At 41.9% G+C, this 13,697-nt stretch overlaps 1 protein-coding gene across 1 annotated transcript in view; it reads left to right on the top strand.

The window, feature by feature from the left end:
• The first annotated feature begins 5,534 nt into the window (after positions 1-5,534).
• Positions 5,535-13,697, top strand: part of LIX1 (limb and CNS expressed 1) — a 34,717-nt gene continuing 26,554 nt past the window's right edge. The window contains exon 1 of the mRNA XM_082191500.1: positions 5,535-6,216. Coding sequence (XP_082047626.1) covers positions 6,108-6,216 — 109 coding nt within the window. The 5' untranslated portion in view covers positions 5,535-6,107. The remainder of the gene's footprint in view (positions 6,217-13,697) is intronic.

Here is a 13,697-nt window from a genome sequence, read left to right as displayed (position 1 = left end):
TCAGTTTAGCACACTGCCTCAATTGGGTGCATAGGATTTGTATTGCTTAGATGCCCATGTAAGCCTGCAATCCACCTAAACGTGCTTTTCAGATAGTAGGGTCCATTAGACGAGGCGTAAAATGAGCACAAGTTTACAAAACATGGGATCAAACTGCAATAAAGATGATTATAAGGCTAGTGCAAATCTGTGGGCTAAAATCAGACATTATTGGAACACTCTGTTATCTTCACTGTGGCTCAACTGCCTAATTTTGCAACCCCATATATGTTTACTCAGAGGTAAGCCCTATTGAGGTCAGTGGTACTTCCTCCCAGGCAACTGTGTTTAGGATTGCAGCCTTTGCAATAATTAATGTAGCACCTTCGACAGTATCTTCATTTCTAAACTTGAACAAAGGCCCACAAGTTTTTCATGACTAGCAGAGCTTTGAACCTAGAAGCTCTTACTCAATTTCTCTCGGCACTTCCAAGGTTTCATGCGTAAATCCTGCCCAAACTGACAAGTAATAAAAATGACGTTGCACAGGCCTGGCTGGCACTCGGATCTCTAAGCAGCTCTGTGCAACTGCTAATAAATTTTGTTCACGTACATTCAACAATGTGCTAGATAGCCTCTCACAAAATACCTTGGAAACCCAGTACCCAGGAGCACTTGATTGAAGTGCGGGTTTAAAGTGCATAAAAGATGTTTATCTAGCAGAAATAGAAGCAAACTCTTGTTATGCTGAATCTACTTTGTTAGTAATAATAATTTTATTATTTATACGCTGCCCATCTGGCTGGGTTTCCCCAACCACTCTGGGCGGCTTACAGCATATATTAAAACATAATAAAACATCAAACATTGAAAACTTTCCAAACAGAGATGCCTTCTATACGTTGTGTAGTTCTTTATCTCCTTGATATCTGAAGGGAGGGTGTTCCACAGGGAGGGCATCTAAAACTGTTACAACTAAAGCTGTATGGGATAAGTTTAAGAACTCCAGAAAGGAGGGAAAAGACTTTTTAAATAAATCAAAAAAGGTGTGGTTTCTGTAAAAACAATAACATATAAATCAGAAATTTAAAGATAATCAGGCCAGCTGGGGCCAGCATATTTTTAAATTCATGTTTCCTTCTATTCTGCACTACAGCTTGAATCATCTTCGGGAAGTTCAGTTTATGATAGTTTCTGTGAGTGTATTTAATATAGCAGCTGAAGTCTTAAAAATGTGGGGCGGGAATGGTTTTCTCATTGGTGAAGCAGCCATACATAGACAGAGATCATATATAATATGATCACTACAGCTTATCTGTTTCTAAAAGAATTCAAGAACAGAGCATATTACAGCAACCAAGAAAAAACCTGAGCATTTAGCAGGCAAGAACTGAAAACAGGTTAAAAGCCCAGTGGCCTAAGAAAATTTTAATTGCCCACCTAAATGGGAATGTTGCAGGCCAAAATGGAATCACTGAATTGTACAGCTGGAAGGCATCAATGGTGGCTCGCAAGTGTTGCCCTTTACTTTTCCCCACATACCTGTATGACGAATTGCCGTTTACTGTAGTGGGGACAGAAATACAGCACTGCAGTACAATGGGGGAGAGCCTGAGCTTCTTATGGGAAGGTACACATTGCCCCAAAGATTCCTGCATTGCAGGGGGTTGAAGGAGATGGCCCTTGTGGTCCCTTCCAACTCTGGTTCTGTGAAATACATTGTGGACTTGCGTGCAGAACAAAGATGCTCTGAAGCCTTTCAATATACATGCCCTCTGTTCACTTCCTTCCTTCCTAGCATATTTGCAGAGATTTTGCTAGTTGGCTTTTAAAGTTTGAACAGGGATTTTTTTTATTAAAAAAACTATAGGGTATATGCGTTTCTGTTTCAAGATTAGGGGAAGGGCTGAAAGGTTGATGATGCTAACGTTCTTGAAAGTAACCTTTAACAGATTTCCACAAGAGAAGATAGTTTGCACATGTATGCTTATTACCTGCCTACTTCCATCTGCGTCATCCCCTGATGCAAACAGCTGCCACACATTTTCACAAGACTGACTACTTCCATGCCTTTTCTCAGGGTTCTGGACCCTGGAAGCAATTTGTATGTTGCTTGTTAAGCTTTCGTGTCACCTGAGGTCACGGACCAGCATCGAAAGAACTGCGAAACTCGTTAGACAAGTCCAAGAGAAGAATTAGACTTGGTTGCTTTTGAGTAAAATATTCAAAAGGCTAAAGCGATGGAACATGGGAATACCCCACAGTTTTGGGGCACGGTGTCTCCTCTGAGAACATTGGGTATAAATACTTGATTGACAGGTTTTTTATTTTATTTAAAGAGAGAATCGGTTTATATTAACATTTAATACCAGGAAGTGGAGAGAGCCTTGTATGCCTCTCTCTTAGCCACATGTGCTGCCTCTGGGCTGAGCACCTACAGTTTGCATGCTATTATCCAGGTAGGGATGCGGTGGCGCTGTGGTCTAAACCACTGAGCCTCTTGGGCTTGGCAATCAGAAGGTCAGTGGTTTGAATCCCCATGATAGGGTGAGCTCCTGTTGCTCTGTCCCAGCTCCTGTCAATCTAGCAGTTTGAAAGCACGCCAGTACAAGTAGATAAATAGGTACAGCTGCGTCGGGAAGGTAAACGGCATTTCCATGTTCTCTTGGTTTCCACCACAGTGTTCTGTTGCGCCAGAAGCGGTTTAGTCATGCTGGCCACATGACCTGGAAAGCTGGACAAACGCCGGCTCCCTCAGCCTGAAAGTGAAATGAGCACTGCAGCCCCATAGTTGCCTTTGATTGGACTTAACCGTCCAGGAGTCCTTTACCCTTATCCAGAAAATTCATGGTTTTCTAAGCACTGCATGCATCAGCTGCTCCCTCAAAGAGCAGGAGTTGGCAGTACACTGAGAGCCTGGGAAGGAGGCTCCATTGGATGAACATAATGATGCCCAGGAATTCATCCTGGTAGACCAAGAAAGAAGAAGAGGCGGCCTCAGCCTATGGCAATCCTCTTCTTGCGCACTGAGCTGTGTATGTACAGATAGGACATTTAGATAAATAATGGGGAGATAGAGAAGCAAAGCAGTACAGCAAGGGATTAGACTGAGTTAATGTGATTTCACATGCTTCAGACTTTGTTTCATTTTGGGATAAAGACAAAGGTATTTAAGGCATTTTTGAAAAATAAAAGTCATTCCAAGGCATAGCCATAAGTAACCACTTGTCCTTAACCTTCGGTTTTGTTTAGATTACCATACATTTCTCTGGGGATAAAAATGGCTAAGGGAGGAACTCGGCCCTGACATTGTACCATGATATATCTCTTAACAAGAACAGAGGTAGAATTCCTGAAATATCTGAAGTCATCAGAGGTCACTATGAAGTTTATACAAAGGCTGGACTCCACGGTGTTCCATTTATATTTCATATGTGGATATTCAAACAAAAGTTTACTTTATTTACTGGGAACCTGAGGAAACAGGGAGGTTAAGTCAATAACATCCCAGACAGTCCTAACAAATTCACATATTTAGCAGGTATCGGAGGATTGTTTAATCAACATCCTTCAAATGCATTTTTAATGGCTGCACTTAACAGGGTTTTCGTAACTGGTCAAACAAGAGTCACAAAAATGCTAAAGTTTCTGTATCTTCTGATACAGTATTGTGTATATTACCTGACCTTCAGCTATATGGGAATAAAAACTGTCAGCTACGTTTGCTGCCCTACCACCCTGGCTGATATTTGTAACTGAAAATCAGTAACAGGTGTCATTTTTTCCCCTCCTTACCTTGGTTAAGAAATAGTCCATCTGCAGATGTTACCAAGCCTCCCTACAGAGAGGTGAACATTGCCAAGATGGGCAGAAGCTCTTTCCTCATTTGTTTTTTAAAAAATAAAATACAGAGGTAAGAGTCTGTCAGGAAGCCTCATACAGGCCCGTTGGTCCATGTAATTGTACTGATTTGAAAGATGGCTCTTGATTTTTTTTGGATTATTTGAAATGTTTTTGTTCCCTGAGAGGTGTTTTTAAAAATTTTAAAAAAATATCTCCAAGCACTCAAGTGGAGGGTTCTGTTGGACTCGCAGTATCTATCGGCCCCAGCCAGCTCAGTCAGTAGTCAGGAATGGAGGAAGCCAGCATCCTAAACCCCTACCCTAAAGTTTTATGTGCTTCCTAACTCTTCCACAGAGTCTGGACAGGATATGGCTTGGCATGGTCAGCCATTTTGTGTTGTCTTAGCTGTCATAAGGGGAAGTGACCCTACACGCAGGCTATAATACATTTCTTTACACAATTTATGTTGTTGCACCTGTTGAACTACAACAACCTCCAACATCTCCAGACTACATGGCCAGTGCTCAGCGATTATGGGAGTTGTAGTCCGCAACATCTGGATGGCCAGATGTTGCTTACTTTGCCTTAGTCTACAACCCAAGGATTAAGTAAGCACGTGCTACTATATTTGCTCACATTGCTCTCTCTTCTTCCTTTCTTCCACTTTCCTTCTGCTCTCTTTCCCATGGATGAAATTTAAGATTACAAGATGCTTGGGGCAGGGACTTGTGTAAACCTCCATATACATTACTGGGGAACAAATTTCAAATTTGGAGGCAGTTAAAGCAATTTTCTCAGGTCCTGTCTGTGTGCTGCTCGCTTACTCAGAAGTCCTACTGAGTTGAACTAGACTTACCTCTGAATTATGTGTGCATGGGATTTCAGCCTTAGAACAGAAGTAAAAACTTTCCTCATAACATTATGCGAACTAACAGTAATAGTTCACAAAACAGTTGAAATGGGTGAAATCACATTCATGGAAGTAGGTTTTTCAGCATTATATTAAAGATAACGTTTTGAATTTGATCCACCCCCTAACTACGCTTTTTCACTTCTCTATAATAATGGGTGACATCCAAATATGACACATTGAGAGTAGACTCATTTTTTAGTCTGAGTATGACATTGATTGAGACACAGGTGGTGCTGTGGGTTAAGCCACTGTGCCGCTTGGGCTTGCTGATTGAAAGGTTAGTGGTTCGAATCCCTGCGACGGGGTGAGCTCCTGTCACTTGGTCCCTGCTCCTGCCCACCTAGCAGTTCAAAAGCATGCAGTGCGAGTAGATAAATAGGTACCGATTCGGCAGGAAGGTAAACAGCGTTTCCATGCGCTCTGGTTTCTGTTGCACCAGAAGCAGTTTAGTCATGCTGGCCACATGGCAGGGAAAGCTGTGGACTCATCTCGACCTGAAGCAAGATGAGTGCTGCAACCCCATAGTCACCAGTGCAAGTAGATAAATAGGTACCGCTCCAGTGGGAAGGTAAACGGCAACCCCTGACAATTAAGTCCAGTCGCAAACGACACTGGGATTGCGGTGCTCATCTCGCTTTAAAGGCCAAGGGAGCTGGTGTTTGTCCACTTCCGCTGACAGTTTTACCAGGTCATGTGGCCAGCATGACTAAGCCGCTTCTGGCAAATCCCCGGATTTGAACCACTGACCTTCTGATCAGCAAGCCCAAGAGGCTCAGGGGTTTTAGACCACAGCACCACCCGCATCCCTACTGTGAAACTTTGAGGCTCCTACTCTCCCTTCTTTATCTTTAAATAGAACTTGGACCAGATAACTCATCAAATAAAGGGTTGTCCTCAGACAGCCCTTCAAGCAGTACATAAAGTAAGACATCGTCGAGCTATCCCATATTAATCTTCGCATTTCCCTTTTCCTCAATTAATATTATTTTTTTAAAACAGTGGGGGTGAATTCTTATTAAGTCAGCAGAAAGTCCAACATTGTCTGCTTCAGCAGCTTCAGTCAATGTCAGGATGAAGAGAGGAATGTCTTTCGCATGCTTTGCTTCTCCCGCTAGCCAGTAGGTGGGTGTGTTTAACAGAGGAAAAAGCAAGGAGGAAGGAGCCTGTCAACCGGCCTCCCCAGCTAATTAGCTCAGCCTACAACAAAGATAAGCGAGCTGGGGAGGAGGACCCCCTGAAGGGTCTTTTGAATCTGGGCAATGTCTGATTGGCAGATGCTGAGGGAGATTCTTTGGTAATCCAGTTCATCAATGAGCTGCATGAATTCAGGACAGGGCTGGAGGAATTCAGGCATGTGGTGGACACTTTGTGGATGCAGTCTGCAAGAAGGCAGCCCAAAATGGACAGAACCTTGGAATCTCTACAGCATATAATCTCCCAAGTCCTGCCCCACAGGGACCCTGCACTTGCGTTTAAAGACTGTAAGTACCAAAACAAAGTTTCTGGACTTTGCATTTGAGTCAGGCAGAAACCTGTAACAGGTTATAGATCAGCCCAACAAATGCTCTGCTCTCTCTGTGTGTGTGATGTTTATCAATATATATTTTTCCTGCAAGAGGTAGTGCTGCGATTCTCACTGGCATGGGAGTAAGCCCAAATGAACTCAGTGGGTCTTACTACTGAGTAGATATGCTGGGTAGCAGTAAAACTCGGGGGGGGGGGGTGAGTACTATATTTGCAATCACAGAATAATGTACTATATGTACACAGTTCAAATCCTAGAAGAGTTTGATTATATGTTTAATAAAGTTTTACCTGAAAACATGCTAAACTGTTTACCGTTTACAATTGTACCTATATACTAAATTTACATGTGTTCTTTCATCGTAACTCATGTGCTATTTATTTGTAGGAATAATGCTAGTTATAAGTCACATGCACTTCAAACTGCATCTGAAAACAATCCTATTTATAAATACTGAGGCTGTTTGTTCAATAAAATTTGTATTAATGTCTCTTAAATTAAGTTCCAAGAAGTTCTCAGTGTCTCAGACTGCAATCCTGTACACACTTGACTGCAGGTAAGCACTGAGTAGGACTTACTTTTGAGTAGACATGCATACAATTGCATTATAAAACAGCTTCGATTTGCTGCCTTTAAGCAGAGACTGTGATCTTTATAGGACAAGGTGTTAATTCATATAAAAGAGGGCATCAGAATGCAACCCAAAATCTCTTGGCTCTGTGCTTAAGAGAAAATTCTTATATATTAAAGAGGAAACCAACTTGAAAATTCCCCAGAATTTATTGTGATGAATCAGACTAATAGTGTAGTCTCACCTTCTCCATCAGCATGTTTTTTTGTTCAGTTCATTGCTTTTTCATAATTTGTGAAAACTGTCAGCTATAATATTAGTCTAAATTACTGAGTCACATTGTAGAAAAATCACTAGGCTGGCTTTGCTGGGCAACATTTCACAGAGAAAGTTTATTATTATCTATATTACACTCTGGGGCACTATGGGGGAGACACTCTTTGAAAGTATCTGCTTAATTTCTTTGTCCGGAGCTATGGTAAGAGTTAGCAACTTCATCAGCCCTTTGCGTTCTTTCAAAAGGAGCATGGAATGAATGACTTTAAATAAGCAGCTGGCGAGAGAGAGAGCAAAGTTGTGTATCAGTTATTCCATACATAGTTTGACAGAAATCAAGAGTTAGACAGATAAACACAAATACAGCTCCTGAGGCCACCCAGAAGGAAAACTCAATGCCATTGCATCAGTCCCACGTTAAGCAGCAGTTAACAAACCTTGTGGAGGCAGATACAACCCACAAGCACAAAGGATTCGATCTAGAAAAGGTGGGGAACTTCCCCCCTCCCCTCCCATTGTGGCAGATTCCTGAAGATCATCTGACAAGGTTTTGATTGAAAATGTATGTACTGGCCTCTCAGACAAAGTTATTGTGACCACCCACAGATTTGTGGGCTGGAAGAATGGCTACAATAAAGCAGGAAAGCACATGGGGCTGGAATACCATTTTGAATGGAATCTTATCACAAAGTGGGGTTAACCATTACAAAAATAGTTCTTCCACTAGAATATATTGAATATATTGCATCCTGTTAACAGACTTTAGCCAGCTGAATGCTATCAGTCCCTACATTAATGCAGAAGAGGATGAACCTTCAATAAATCAGTGTTTCAGAAACCTTACTTTCAATATAAGTGTCTGCCATAGGTTTGTATGGACTTGTTTTTTACATGAATTTACTGTTCTTTTCTGTGTTGTCTTTAATGGTTTTATGGCTGTGCTTATTGTATTTTCTACATCACCTTGAGAAATGTATATGGAAGGCTAGTAGCAGTAGTAGTAATAGTAGTATTTATACATATACTATGTTATTTATTTAGAAGAATTCTATTCCCCCTATTATCTACATGAATCCCAAAGGCTGCATATATTTCCCATTCACTTCCCCAGCAGTTTCAGTATACAAGGTCCTATATGGATTAAATCCTTGTTCCTACATTTATGGTATTTGCCAACCCTTTGCTTTCCCAAACTGTTTCTTTTCCTGGAGTCATTCTAACCAGTAGTCAAACTTGAAATAGAGATTTATGTAAAATCACATACGCACAACATGGCACTATCTTAATGATCAGGGCAGATGTATCGTATGCTGCTTTTCTGCATATTTTCTGCCCCTTTGGAAATGTACGTGGGAGTCAAACTGGAGTTTCATAGAGTCACAGAGTTTATGAGGACACAGAAGATCATCTAGTCCAACTCCTTGCATTGCAGGAATATGCAGCTGTACCATATGAGGATCAAAACTGTAACCTTGGCATTATCACCACCACACTATAACCAAGGCTGAACTTGAAATGTCAAATTGCCTTGAACAAGCCAATATTTGAACTTAAAATGCCCTGAACACATATACCAGATGCTGTTTCAGTATCAATGTTTAAGGGAGATATGTTGTGACAAACAGGAAACCAGATTGAGAAGCCTTGCTTTGCTTGGTCAATAGCGTTCTCTAGCTCCATAAGCCAGAGAGAAACAACAAGATGTGAGTTCTATGAATATCACCACTAAAGACCACATATTATTAGGTTGTTATGTTATCCTAATCACCTGGGAATAAGTCCCTTTGATAGCCATGGAACTAATTCCAAGTATGCTTTGTGCAGTAGGATTGCTCTGTAAATCCCTTAAAGTGGGAACAGAGAACCTGTGTCCCTCCAGATATTGTTGGACTTACAATTCCCATCATCCCTGACCTGCTGTCTGAGGCTCATGGAAGCCGGAATCAAACGACAACTGGCGATCACAGTTCCCAACCCCAGCCATAAAGGAAGCAAGCAGCACATTGTTGTGCTATTTTGAAAGAAAGATAATACCGCAGTTACATGATCTGACCACCAAGGTCCACATGGCCAAGACTTGTTCAGTGCTGCAGCATTACAGATATGACATGAGCATCCTTAGACAACAGTAAAAGGGAAGATGGATTCTGTGGAATCTCAAAGGACTTGGGGCTATATGCAACTCAGTTCTACTCAGAGTAAACCCATTGAAATTAACGGACCAAAATTAGTAGTGCCCGTCAATTTCAGTGGGAAGGGGCACTCAGCTGGTGTTTTATGGCAGGTGTGTTCTGCACTACGTAGTTGACACAATAATAGTCCTTTAGTAGTGGGTTTATTCTGCTTTATTACTCCTGTGATGGTTCCCCAGTGCTACCACATTATTGCTGTCTGGAAGACCACAGCACAACAAAAGCAGGACCAATATATATATTTAAAAAGCCCAGAGCATTGGTGGTTTGAAAATGTAATGGGATTTCAGCAGGGAGGTACAAAAAGTATGGAATGCAGGGTTGTGTGTGACCGCCCTGATAGCATCATGTGAGCAATAAAAAAAGGACATGTGCAGGGCATTGACTAGCAATGGATACAGCCCTTAGCTTATTTTCATCATAAAGCGGTTATACCATCAGCCCTTTACAATCTTCGCATTTTTCTGAATTATTTGAGCCAATTACTTTGGAGATGAGAGAGAAAATGCATAATACAACTGATGAGCAGTTCCCTCATTTTTTTTACAGAAAAAGGAGGGGCAGCTAAAATGTACTGTGTATTTTGTATCACAAAACCAGCCCAGATGAGGTAAAAAGGGGCAAGAGTGGAACACTAACCTGCCCCTGCAAGGGGCAATAGTCCCTCAAGCAGAAAGAGGCCCAAAACATTACTCAGAAAGCCCTTTCAGAGGCCTGTACAGGCCACAGGCCAGATCCATTTGTCACAGGGAGGTGGGACACATGGACAGAGTGCTCCTCCAGTGTTTCAAACTATTTGTGCTTATGTGTTACGGTTGACTCAGGTTGTTCCAAGGTCAGCCAGAGGTAACTGAATTAAAAACAGGTTAGAAACCTACAAATTTGTGAACCCTCCACTCAAAGGCTATTTCAATTTCTCAGTGGTTTGGCTTTCTGCAAACTGAAAGGGAATTATGCCTTACAATAATTCCAGGTCTACCCTTGTTTGTAGGCCAATTACATAATCTGTAAAAACCACAAACAAATATCCATGGCCTCATCAAATGGCAGTCTGATGACCACAGTCTTTATGGATTTTTCTAGAATAAGCATGGCCACCATCATTCTTCATATTTATTGTTTTATTAATCATCTTGGGATCAGAGCAGTACTTGAAATGCACAAATGAGAGCGCCTGGGCCAATTTCAGGACACATGAAACTCCTTGTTCAGGGGTCCTAATGCTAGTTTTGAAATTGTCTTTGGCAAGAGGCCTGCACAGGCAGGGAGCCAAGATCCCCTTCTGAAATAACATGATCCTCAAGGCCACCACCAGGAGACCTCACGGAGAAGTGGAAACACACGCTGATGCTCAACAGCTACACAAAGGATTATCTAGGAATAAATCACTGATAACTGCCTCAAGCTGAGGGCAGCGGAAAAGCTTCAGGACCTCAACTCAAGTCCTCCAGAGAGGGAAAGCCAGGAAAGTAGAAACATAACTGGATGCTTCAGAAATCAGTTCAGAGGCAATGAGTGGAGCAAGGCTAGAGAACCTGTGGCACTTCAGAAGTTGTTGGACTTCAACTCCCATCAGCCCGGGCAAGCATGGTAAATGGCCAGGAATGTTGGGAGTTGTTGTTCAACAATATCCTGAGACACAGGTTCTCCAACCCAGGAGTAAAGTCTGGTCCTCACTTGACTGCCTTCATTAATCAGGAATCTTAAGCAACTGTTTCAGCTGTTCTAGTGGTACTCTCATATTCTTATTGGGCTAAAACTTATCTGATGAAACAGTACTATTCTCTAAGCCAGTGTTTCCCAAACTTGGGTCTTCAGCTAATTTTGGACTACAATTCCCATCATCCTTGACCAGTGGTCTTGATAGCTAGGGATGATGGGAGTTGTAGTCTAAAAACAGCTGGAGATCTAAGTTTGGGAATCTCTGCTCTAAGCTCAGGATGACTATGCATCTACTTCTTTTCTCTTCGAGGAGCAAATTAGACATGTAAGTAGCAGGTGTGTGTTTCAGAATTGAATCCATATTGATATATAGCAGGGATATGGAACCTGTCGTCTTCCAGTATTTGTTGTGGGCTGCAGTGCCCATCACCCCTGACCATTGGCAATGCTGACTGCTGCTGATGGAAGCTAGAGTCCAGCAACAGCTGGAAGGCTACAGATTTCCCATTCCTGCTGTAAAGGGATGAGAGGAGAGATGCAAAGCTTACGAGGGTGGGCCAATAGGGAGATGCTGAATGGTTCCACTTTCTTCTTGTACCTCGTTGGGGTTTTATTGCCCCCCCTGACACTGAAAGAGACAGCTTTAAAAAAGCAGTTTGGGATGAGAAAGTGTAGGCATCAAAAGTATCCCTAAATCACTTTAAAATTTGTCTCCCACCGTTTTATAGCAGCTTAGCAGTACACCCAGTTCTAATGCACAGATCCACTGTAGTCCTCTTCAAAGACACCTGAGGACTCCAGGAGTTGTCCACAGAGTGCTCAGGATGCATCTCTTGCAAAACGCTTGTGTAACTAAGAGTGGCTAAGAGATTGACCTGTGAACTGGGGAGTGCCTTGTTCATATTTCATCTTGTGAAGATGGGAAGGGTGGGCCTTGGGATGGAACTAAGCAAGAATGGTTTGGAAATGAAGTGAGGGATTCGATAATGAAAGATGAGAATATGACCAGAGATGATTCAGACAAATGGAGGGTCGTACTCTTGTAATGAACACATAGATGCGAAATTTTAGGTTGTGGTGAATAAGGGTCTTTTGGGTAAATAGCAGTTCTCTCTCTCACACACACACACACACACACACACACACTCACTCATGATACAGTAGTACCATGGAGACTGAGGCAACGTGTGAGGCAATTTATGACAGTGGTTATGGTCTCAAGGCCCACATATGCAAGTCTGTCCAGACCCTTCACCAATCAATTGCTTTGTATATTTGTAACTTCAGGCTCGCACCACTTAAAGCTGTCCCATAATGATATGCAGATCAGCATGGTGGTGCTGGCCCCCTACATCTTTGGGAGCTCCTGGGACCCCAGTATCAAGTAGGAGCCCACTTCTGCCCCATCTTGGGTACCCCCTGCCCCTTGACTTCTTCCTCCTCCTCTTCTTGTCCCAGTGCTCTGATCAGCACTGGTCAACTGGTCTAGTTGCTATTTACATTTCCCACAATTCCCCTGGTGTACTGTTGCTCCAAGGCATGTGGGAAGTTGAACTGGTAGCTTAGACCTTGCTGGCCTGTGTTGCTCAGAGCACTCCCTGTTAACCACCAGATAAGCCCAACAGGAGCCGACAAGAGGGGACAGGACCCAGCTGAGTCCCATGAAACTTGGAGACATATCAATGATAGATTAGCCCAACTTATGGTCTTCGCAGTATGAGAGAGTTATAGGCATGTGCACATTTTACAGCATTTTGATTTATAAAATGCAACATGGCAACCAAATTAATATTATATCTCTTACATCCATGTAACGTAACTATTTCAGCCCCATGGCGTTGCTTTTTCTCATTCTACACATTTAAACAATCTGCATGTATCAAACTGAGCCCAACTTTGACAGCTTCAGTCGAGGTGTGTGTTAAATTATAGCCCCTAATGGGAGGCAGCTGTAAGAAGGTGTGCCTATAAGTTATGGTATTTGTTTAAATGATATGGTTTTACTGATTATGTGTCATAGATTGATTGAGGAAATAGAAGACAATTTTAGTAGCCTTGCGACAAAAAAAAATAGTCTTTTACTTAAAAAAAAATACAACTTAAAAAACCCAAATATGAAATGTATATTTCTCTGCAGTCAAATGGTTATTTAATAATAGTCTGACAAGTTAGTTAAAACAACTCTTCTTCTGAAAGCCCTTTTAAAGTATAAAACTGACTAAGCAGGAAATACTTACCGTGTGTGTTCTTTATAAACGGATCGTTTGTGACAATGAAATATTCCCAGGGTTATGGCTCTGTTCCACATTGCCAGGAAGATTGCAAAACGTCTGCTTGGATAATCCTCTTCTAAAATAAAAAGCACTGCTAGTTCTTTGGGCACTGTGTGTCCTGTTTATTTGCAATCTTGGCATGATACATTCTTGTTTTAGTGCCTTCCTTCGTAACTGTATCTATTGCTCAAAAGCTGAGTTTGTTTGTTTAAATCGAAAAATACAAAGGTTCTTTGTATGGAACTGATCCTGTTAGTGGGGAGGGGAGCATTCATGGTGGACCATTTCCTATGCCCTGTTGTCTCGTGATCACCTTCCTACCACTTCCTTTTTCCATTTTTTAAAAATAAAATATTTCCTATTGACACACATTCGCAGGTGGGTGCAGGAGATTAAGTCTCCATACATTCAAAGCACATTTAAAGCACATGGATTCTCCCCCAAAGAATCCTGGGAACTGTAG

Source organism: Podarcis vaucheri (assembly GCF_965113315.1).
Source record: "Podarcis vaucheri genome assembly, chromosome: 11".
In the NCBI taxonomy this organism is placed as follows: domain Eukaryota; kingdom Metazoa; phylum Chordata; class Lepidosauria; order Squamata; family Lacertidae; genus Podarcis; species Podarcis vaucheri.
The sequence above is the reverse complement of the archived record's forward strand: the minus strand, read 5'-3'. Positions and strand labels throughout refer to the sequence as shown.